The sequence below is a fragment of the Pelodiscus sinensis genome, chromosome 6 (genome assembly GCF_049634645.1).
Source record: "Pelodiscus sinensis isolate JC-2024 chromosome 6, ASM4963464v1, whole genome shotgun sequence".
Classification (NCBI taxonomy): Eukaryota; Metazoa; Chordata; order Testudines; family Trionychidae; genus Pelodiscus; species Pelodiscus sinensis.
The window spans coordinates 18500837-18511464 of NC_134716.1; the positions used below are offsets into that span (position 1 = coordinate 18500837).

General features: G+C 43.3%; 1 protein-coding gene across 1 annotated transcript; it reads right to left on the minus strand.

The window, feature by feature from the left end:
* Nucleotides 1–7645: 7645 nt before the first annotated feature.
* LOC142829914 (interferon alpha-2-like) lies at nt 7646–8359 on the minus strand. The gene has a single exon (XM_075932198.1). The coding sequence runs from the start codon at nt 8357–8359 to the stop codon at nt 7646–7648; it is 714 nt and encodes a 237-aa protein (XP_075788313.1).
* Between the last annotated feature and the right edge of the window lie 2269 nt (nt 8360–10628).

A 10628-nucleotide genomic window follows, 5' to 3' on the forward strand; every position in this document is an offset into this window, starting at 1 on the left:
AGAATACTATCTAAGGGCTGGAACAGACCTCAGGAGGTCATCGAGTCCAACCTCCTGCCCAAAGCAGGACCAACCCCAACTAAATCATCCCAGCCAGGGATTCGTCAATCTGGGACCTAAAAACCTCTGGGGATGGGGATTCCACCACCTCCCTAGGTAACCCATTCCACGGCTTTACCACCCTCCTAGTGAAATAGGGTTTTTAAATATCCAACCTAAACCTCCCCCCGCTGCAACCTGAGACCATTGCTCCTTGTTCTGCCATCTGTCCATACTGAGGACAGCCTCTCTCTCCATCCTCTTTGGAACCTCCCTTCAGGTCACTAATGGCTGCTAGCAAATCCCCCCTCACTCTTCTCTTCTGTACACTAAATATGCTTAAATCCCTCAGCCTCTCCTCCTAAGTCATGTGTTCCAGCCCCCTCATCGCTGCCTTCCGCTGGACTTTCTCCAATATATCCACCAGAGTGAAGCCCAGGGGAAGATGTTGAGGAGAGAGAGGGAATAAATAGTATGACTGCTAACAGAGGTTAAGGTAACCCAGTAAACACAGAGTGATGTGGGTGAGCCAAATCATCATGTTCAGTATATCTGCATGGTAACAGCAATTCAGGAGGGTTGGAACAACTCTAAGAGCATGGATGCTGAAAGCTATTGAACCAAACGATAACCGTACAGACGATAACTGCTCAACTTTAGAGCCCCAGGGGCTGCAGTGATACTATGAGCACATGCCAAGGTCCACACCTTACGTGAGGTTGCATACACATGCAAATATATATGCAAATATATACAGATAGCTTCTTTCTCACCGACGGGCATGAATTCAAAGATTAAGGGCAGACTACACAACACACAGGCCCCATTTACGTCGGTTCTGCTGATATGCAATATTTACCCAATTTCCATCCATGTGAGAGCACTTTTAATGAACAATGACAGTGCAGGTATTTAACTACTAAAAAGCATATTGACAGTAATTGCCTGGCTCCAATCCCCACAGGAATACTTGCCTTGCCTTATCAATTTTTCAGAGGTCCCTACACGACTACTCGCGCTGAAAACTTGGAATGAAGGAAGAAGACAGCTAGATCACAGCAGGGTTCTATGCTTTTGAGTGCCACACCAGACAGGGAAAGTTTTCCATCTGTTGGCAGAGTGAAGAAATAGCAACTTTACACATCTCTGCTATCCGAAGATTCTAACCAAAAAGAAGCTTTGCAATAGTTTGCTCCCGGCCTACCCCGACTTCCCGAGTTCACTGTTGCCCCTTCAATGCATCCATAACCTTCCTTCTAGAGCAGACATTCCTACCTAATAGTGCAAGCTACAGACGGTTGGGAATAGACAGACATGCCCCTCCCTATACTAATCTCTCTCAGTTGTATGACACCTGTTCCTCATCATACTCTTCTTTCCCTGTACCTTTTATTAATCTCATGTGAAAAGGGGAAGCCTAAGGAAATACATTTAGGATTTCATGAATATTTGAAAGAGTACTCTTTTTGGTTTCATTTTTCTCATTGTTCACTTCCTTAAATGAAAAGGAAATGGAAAGTAAAATGCTCAAGGAGGGAATACTTGACAGAGAAAATACTTACATTCAGAGACATTGATCTAAAACACAAAAGTCCCAGGTGCTGAAGAGGTCCACGAGGACATAGAATCTAAGACATCTTTATGATAAGCAGGCCTTGATCACAAAACTCTCCCATTACTTCGTTTGTGCTCAGACTATATTCATTCTTGGACCTACATCACGAACAAAATTCTACGTTAATTATGAGAGCAGGAATAGGCCTTTTATCAAACATCAGATACGAGAGAGTAGGCCAGCATTACCCACATTTCCCTTTAGAAATTTAGTACATCAGTCAACATTTCTGCCCAGGAAAAAATACTGAATTCTTCTGAAAAAGTGTAACCTCCGCAAACACCTATTTGGCACTGTGGAGGAAGGCGACTATTCCCAATCATTCCGTGAGACTTTCATTAGAAAAGGGGGAGGGGGACACACCAAGAGTAAAATTCAGTTGAGCACTTTGACAATACCTCCCACATAATGAGAAGCAGCCATGGGATGGGGGTTCCACGGGCACCACCCCCAAAAGAAAACGACGGGTGGTGGTGGTCGGGGACTCCCTCCTAAGAGGGACTGAGCCATCCCTCTGCCGTCCAGATCTGGAATCTCGAGAGATGTGCTGTTTACTGGGAGCTCACATTCAGGATGTCACTAAGACGCTTACCAAGCTGATCAAACCTTCAGATCGCTACCCCTTCCTCCTTCTCCATGTGGGAACTAATGAAATGGCCCAGAATGGCCTTGAGCGGGTTACTGCGAATTATGTAGCACTGGGAAAAAGCATCAAAGAATTCGGAGCGCAAGTAGTGTTCTCGTCCATCCTCCCTGTTGAAGGGAAAGGACTGGCCAGGGATCGTCGAAATGAGGACGTAAATGCGTGGTTGCGCAGGTGGTGTCGCAGAGAGGGCTTTGGTTTCTTCAACCATGGGACTCTGTTCCGGGCACAAGGATTGTTAGGAAGAGATGGGATCCACCTAACGAAGAGAGGAAGGAGCATCTTCGCGGGCAGGCTTGCAAACCTAGTGAGGAGGGCTTTAAACTAGGTTCGTCGGGGGACGGTGACCAAAACCCTGAGGGGAGTGGGAAAGTCGGATACCGGGAAGAAATGCAGAGAGGAAGGAGCAAGAAAGGAGGACCCCTTTTTCGAATGGAGAAGATAGGGCAATCAACTGGTTATCTGAAGTGTTTGTACACTAATGCCAGAAGTCTGGGGAACAAATAAGAAGAACTGGAGGCCCTAGCCCAGTCCAAGAAATATGATTTAATTGGGATAACAGAGACTTAGTGGGATGACTCGTATGACTGGAGCGCTGTCATGGAAGGGTATAGACTGTTCAGGAAGAACAGGCAGGGGAGAAAAGGAGGAGGAGTTGCACTATGCATAAGAGAGCACTACGATTGCTCTGAACTCCAGAATAAAGAGGGAGAAAAACCTGTGAGAGTCTATGGGTTAAGATAAAGGAGCAAACAACAGCAGTGATGTTGTGGTTGGTGTCTGCTACAGGCCACCGAATCAGGTGGATGAGGTAGATGAGGGTTTCTTCGGACAACTGAGCAAAGCTTCCAGATCGCAGACCCTGGTTTCCGTGGGGGACTTTAATCACCCTGACATCTGTTGGGAAACCAATACGGCAGTACACAGGCAATCCAGGAAGTTTTTGGAGAATGTCGGGGATAACTTCTTGACACAAGCAGTGAAGGATCCGACCAGGGGCCGTGCGCAGCTTGACCTTCTGCTCACAAACAGGGAAGAACTAATAGGGGAAGTGGAGGTAGGTGATAACCTGGGAAGCAGTGATCATGAGATGGTAGATTTCAGGATCCTGACCAAAGGAAGAAAAGAGAGTAGTAAAATACACACCTTGGACTTCAAAACAGCAGATTTTGACTCCCTCAGAGATCTGATGGGCAGAATCCCCTGGGATGCTAACATGAAGGGGAAAGGAGTCCAGGACAGCTGGCAGTATTTTAAAGAAGCCTTATTGAAGGCACAGAAAGAAACCATCCCGACGCGTAGCAAGAAAGGCAAACATGGTAGGAGACCGGATTGGCTTACAAGGGAAATCGTTGGTGAACTTAAGCACAAAAAGGAAGCTTACAAAAAGTGGAAACTTGGGCAAATGACCAGGGAGGGGTTTAAATGTATAGCTCGAGAATGCCGGGGGGTTATCAGGAAGGTGAAAGCGCAAATGGAATTGCGACTGGCTAAGGCTGTGAAGGATAACAAGAAAAGTTTCTACAGACATGTTAACAAGAAGAAGGTGATCAGAGAGTGTGTGCGGCCCCTAATGGATGAAGGAGGTAACTTAGTGATAGATGATGTGGGGAAAGCTGAAGTACTCAATGCTTTCTTTGCCTCTGTATTCACGGAAAAGGTCGGCTCCTGGACTTCTGTGCTAAGTGACGCAAGATGGGATGAAGATGGACAGCCCGTAGTGGGTAAAGAAAAGGTTAGGAAATATTTAGAAAAGCTAAACGTACACAAATCCATGGGTCCGGACTTACTGCATCCGAGGTTACTGAGGGAGATGGTAAATGTCATTGAGGAGCCTTTGGCTATTATCTTTGAAAAGCCGTGGAGATCGGAAGAAATCCTGGATGATTGGAAAAAGGCAAATGTAGTGCCCATCTTCAAAAAAGGGAAGAAGGACGATCCAGGGAACTATAGACTGGTCAGGTTTACCTCGGTTCCTGGAAAAATCATGGAAGGGATCCTTAAGGAATCCATTTTGAGGCACTTGGATGAGAGGAAAGTGATTAGGAATAGTCAGCATGGATTCACAAAGGGCAAGTCGTGCCTGACCAATCTGATTAGCTTCTATGAGAAGGTAACTGGCTCGGTGGACATGGGAAAGTCAGTGGATGTTATGTACCTTGACTTTAGTAAGGCTTTTGATACGGTTTCGCACAATATTCTTGCCAGCAAGTTAAGGGAATGTGGATGGGATAAATGGACGGTAAGATGGATAGAAAGATGGCTAGAAGGCCGGGCCCAGCGGGTAGTGATCAACGGTTCGATGTCAGGATGGCGGTCGGTTTCTAGCGGAGTGCCCCAAAGTTCGGTTCTAGGACCGGTTTTGTTCAATATCTTTATTAATGACCTGGATGAGGGGATGGATTGCACCCTCAGCAAGTTTGCGGATGACACTAACCTAGGGGGAGAGGTAGATATGCTGCAGGGCAGAGATAGGGTCCAGAGTGACTCAGACAAATTGGAGGATTGGGCCACAAGAAATCTGATGAGGTTCAACAAGGACAAGTGCAGAGTCCTGCACTTGGGAGGAAGAATCCCAAGCATAGTTACAAGCTGGGGACCAAACAGTTAAGTAGTAGTTCTGCAGAAAGGGACCTAGCGGTTACAGTGGATGAGAAGCTGGATATGAGTCAACAGTGTGCCCTTGTAGCCAAGAAGGCTAATGGCATATTAGGTTGCAATAAGAGGAACATTGCCAGCAGATCCAGAGATGTCTTTATTCCCCTTTATTCGGCTTTGGTGAGGCCACATCTGGAGTATTGTGTCCAGCTCTGCCCCCACCTCCCCACTAGAAAAAGGATGTGGAAGCATTGGAGAGGGTCCAGCGGAGGGCAACCAAAATGATTAGGGGGCTGGAGCATATGACTTATGAGGAGAGGCTGAGGGACTTGGGTCTGTTTAGTCTGCAGAAGCGAAGAGTGAGGGGGAATGTGATAGCAGCCATCAACTTCCTGAAGGGAGATTCCAAAGAGGATGGAGAGAGGCTGTTCTCAGTAGTGACAGATGGCAGAGCAAGGACCAATGGTCTCAAGTTGTGGTGGGAGAGGTCCAGGTTGGATATTAGGAAAAACTACTTCACTAGGAGGGTGGTGAAGCACTGGAATGGGTTACCTAGGGAAGTAGTGGAGTCTCCATCCCTAGAGATGTTTAAGTCTCGGCTTGACAAAGCCCTGGCCGGGTTGATTAAGTTGGCATTGGTCCTGCCTAGATCAGGGGGCTGGACTTGATGACCTTCTGAGGTCTCTTCCAGTTCTATGATTCTATGAGAGGGAATAAACAGAACAGTGATCCCTCTGTGATCAAGTGATCCCTCTCCTATCATCCATTTCTGGACATTGACAAGCGGAGGCTAGGGGCACCATTCCTGCCCATCCTGGCTAGTGGCCATTGATGGACCTATCTTCCATGAATTTATCTGGTTATTTTTTGAATACTGCAAAAGTCCTGGCCTTCACAACATCCTCTGGCAAGGAGTTCCGCGGGCTGATTGTGCACTGCGTGAAGAAGGAGGAGGGAGAAAACTTGTTCATCTTGGCCTCTGAGGACAGAACAAGAAGCAATGGGCTTAAAGTGTAGCAAGGGAGGTTTAGGTTGGACAATAGGAAAAATTTCCTGTCAGGATAATCAGAAACTGTAATAAATTGTCCAGGGAAGTTGTGGAATCTCCATCTCTGGAGATACTTAAGAGTAGGTTAGATAAATTTCTATCAAGGATAGTCTAGACAGTACTTGGTCCTGTCATGAGGGCAGGGGACTGGACTCAATGACCTCTCGAGGTCCCTTCCAATCCTAGTATTCTATGATTCCTCAGTTATAGGAAGTAAACAAGCCACACCCGGTTGGCAGGATGCTCTGTCAATTAAATATTTTATAGGAGACCGTTTTTTTATTCTGTTTCTTGAGTTTTCCCTTTTCACTTTCTTTCTTTTTATGTAATTGAAGCTAGCAAATACAAGGTAACTCCTCACCTCATGCCCTGCCAGAACCGGTTCTGGCTGGCCTTAAATGCAATTCAGCGTGCGATCAGTGTGGATGAGAAATTGCAAAATTGCAAAATGCTATTTTGAAATGCATTTTGTGTCTAGATGCGTTATTGCGAAATAAGCTTTTTTGAAATAACCAATTCAAAATAAAGCCCTTGTGTAGATATACTCATAAACCACAACTGCTGTAGGTTGCCATTTTGTATAAATAAATATTTATTTATAAATATTATCAAATACATCTGAAAAAGACACATAAAAGTACAAAATAAATAGTATCACTTAATAAAAATAGAACACTGAAATACTGTTACAAAGGTAGGTCTGAAAATATTTCATAGTGCAGAAGGAAAATATATATTAGCAATAGCTAATAATTCTAGTACACTTCATTATAAATGGCACCCAATTTTATATCAATGCATAACTAACTAACAAACTACATAAATAAATAAATAAATAAATAAATAAATAAATAAAATACAATGATTGCATTGTGTATTCTTACAGAGGAATTGGCCTCTGGACATTACAGGTTCAGAGGTGTAGCTCAATGGAAATTCTGAGCGTAACATCAATGATTAGGAAATTGTAAAGTTTTTCTCCTGCGCTTTAAATTCTTTGTAGTCCTCTGGCATATTTTCAGCACTAATCTTGTTTTTCTTTTACATGTTCTCATGTGACGGAACCAACTGATGGCAAGTAGCATATAAACAGGGCAACCGGAGTTTTGTTGGAGTTCGTCCCTTATTTAACGCACAAATTGAGAAGCGTCTGGAAAGGAACGGGCTGGTAGGATCAACTGAGAAGTGAAGGATGCCAGTGGTGCTGCAGTGTCATTCAGCTGTCTTCAGAACATCTTTGCTTCCAACATCACACTCTGAAATGAAAAAGGGGGATGGATTAAATAATGCAGAGCTTGAAATGCCAAATATAGTCCATAGTCCTCATTGAAATCTTGTCTTATTAGGCCGTTACTCAAGCGGGCTTCTCCTTGTTCCTTTCCCCAACTAAGACAGTTACCGGGCAAAGGTACATTTGGTACAGGGACTTATTACTCTTGAGGTTTTCTCATTAGTTGTTGGTAATGATATATCTTTATGTTTTTTGTGTGGAATTTGTAGATGTGGTAAGCAACCACCAAACTATAAGCTGCTCTAAAATAGTATTATTACATGAGCTTGAATAATCTGTATAGGTAAAATTTCAATGGGAGAAAGATTGGGATACATGTATAGGAGGTATAAAGCCAGCTCTGTCCAGCTCTTTTCTTCCAACAATATTACTTGCATTATTTTCTAGGAAAAAACGGATATACCGAATACCTTAATGTTCAAGTCTCTTTGTTAGTATGTTGAGAACGAGAAAACATCTGGAAACTTCCAAGCGGATGATCTCCCAGGCACAGCGGCTGTATTGTTTTTCTTTCAGGAAATGGCGTACTGTCTGGAAGTACCTCCTCAGCTTCAGCCTGGTGTGCAGGAGGCTCTCATTTCCTGGGTAGGTTGTTTCCTTTTCCACCTCAGCACTCAAACACACCTCCAGCTTCTCAATCTGCTGGTGGATTCCATTTTGGAATTCCTTTATGGAAGTCCCATCCCAGGCAGCGTGGGTGAGATTCTTGCTGAAGATCTGGAAGAGCTCTTGGAGGATCTGCTGGATGGCTGCCTTGGCGTTCTCTTGCTGGGCCAGTCGGACCTTGAGGATATCTGTGGCCTTGAAAGCTGACCTTTCATTTAGGCATTGGAAGGGAAACGGTCCACCCATTTTCTCCAGGTGTTCCAAACTGTCGCTGTTCAGTTTGTTTTGTAGAACAGGAAGTCTGTTACAATCCAGACATGAACTTTCGCCGCAGAGGAGCAGCATAAGGCAAAACTGCAGCAAACTCCTCATGATGTCTTGGAGTCTCTGTCTTCTGAACAACTGGTACTCGTTCAAGCTCTTTTGTACCCTTCTGTGGTTTAAATCTATGTTTCTGAATGTAAGTATTTTCATATTTTCTCTGTGGAGTTTTCCCTGCTTGAGTATTTTACTTTCCATTTCCTTTTCATTTAAGGAAGTAAACAAACAGAAGAAGGAAACCAAAAAGAGTATCTTTTAAAATATTAATGAAATTAATGTATTTCTTTAGGCTTCCTCCTCTCACATGAAATCAAGAAAACGTAAAGGGGAAGAAGAGTACGAGGGCGAACAGGTGTCATAGAACTGTGAGAGGTTAGAGTAGGGAGGGGCATGTCTGTCTACTCCTAACCATCTGTAACTAGCACTCTTAGGCAGGAACGTCTGCTGCACTAGTAAGGTTATGGATGCGTTGAAGGGACAACAATGAACTCGGGAAGACGGGGCTAGGCCGGGAGCAAACTATTGCAAAGCTTCTTTTTGGCTAGAATCTTCAGATAGAAGTGATGTGTAAAGTTGCTATTTCTTCACTTTGCCAGCAGATGGAAAGCTTTCTCTGTGTGGTGTGGCACTTGAAAGTATAAAACCCTCCTGTGCTCCAGTCCAGTGTGTCTCAACCAGTGGTACGAGCACCCTCAGGGGTACTCGAGAGAATTCTGGGGAGTATGTCAAAACAACTGAAATTTGGAGAAAACTGCATTTTTTTGTTCAGTTTTACAGCACTTTAGTATTTTTATATTTTTACACCCAAAAATTCCATCACCCGCCCGACTACGATTAAGTTGTTTAAACAAACGTTTTGCAATGATAGACGAAAAAATTGTGTGTCTGAAAACTGTAAGTACTGGAGGTACTTACAATTTTTTCTTTTAAAACAGGGAGTATTTACAATTGGTGGGGTTTTTTTTTTAAAGGTACTTTATATAAAGAAAAGGTTGAGAAATACTTCTCTGTCTTCTTCCTCCCTTCCAAGTTCTGAGCATGAATGGTAGTATAGGGATCTCTGAAAAATTGATAAGGCAAGGCAAGTTTTCCTGTGGGGATTGGAGTCAGGCAATTACTAATCTCACGCAATTTCCTACCCATTTGAACAATGAGAGAGGAATATCCAAGGTACCAAGAAACTGGGAGCTTTACTTAGGAACCTGATAACAAGTGTGAAAAAACTGAGGAGCAGGTACAATGGAAGGCTATGAACATGCTTTGGTTTTTGGTCCGGGTTTTGTTTTTTGGGGGGGTGTGTCTTTTGTGGTTGGGTTTTGGGGTGGAGGTTTTTTTTCGGGGATAGCGGGTGTTGGTCACTCACTTCTGAGTAGTCAACAGTGATGTAGTGCAGTGACATGGAGAGGAGTTGTCCAGAAAGACAATGTTGTGGGTAATAAATATGCTAGAGAGACGGATATAAATGAACGAGGTTTACAGACTCAAATATGGTTGGCTCTTAACCATTCAAGCTTTCTTCTTTTTTCATTGTAGGTTTTTCTGGGCTTGAATACTGAAACATAAGTGGTCTACTGAATGAGCTACACATCCTGTAGCAAGTTTTACTTTCTGTTTTCTTACCATAAGGTGACTCTGGCATCAGTGTCATCAGAATTTCCATCAATGCATCCCCCAAAATTAGGTTTTTCAATTCAAAACCTGAAAATGAATTTTTCGTATTAATCGAAACCATAAAAATATTCCTGTTCACGTTATGTCCTTTACATTTCCCTGCCCCATCACCTCTAGTTCTTTCTTTAACACCAAATTAATGCCAAATTATTGGGAATGTTACTTTAAAGTGCAGTTGATCTAATCCAGCAGGCAATTTTATTGCCATGCTCTTAAATGTTGTCTTTTTGGGAACATTAGGTCAATATTTGTGTTTAGTCAATTTAAGTGATGGACTGCAGTAGAAGCATGCAGTATGGCCCCCAAGAGTCCCTGACCCAGGCCCTTAAAGTGGCCTGGCAAATGGAGGAATCTGAGAGGGAGGGTTCTCTATATTTGTGTAAATCTGTGCATTTCTTGTGTAATTAAGAAAAAAGCAACAGAATACATGAATCCTGTGTAAAGTATTTGGGTGTTATAAGCTATACATGGCCCGTTCAACAGCTAACCAAGAAGGCTCACACATTTAGTTGTACTTCTGGGAGACTGCATTTCCATGACGAGTTAATAGAGTGCACAGAATTGCTTTACTTAAAAAAATCCACACCAACAACTTTAAATCTTCCTTATCTATTTGGGGGAAACTACAAATAATTAAGAGGTTATTTTGAATAGTAAAAATGGTTTTCTTCCTCTAATGGTTTGCTAACTTCGATTACATAAAAGGAAAGAAAGTGAAAAGGGAAAACTAAAGAAACAGAAAACAAAAGCCCTCTCCTGCAAAATACTTAAATTCAGGGACATGGCTCTAAAACAC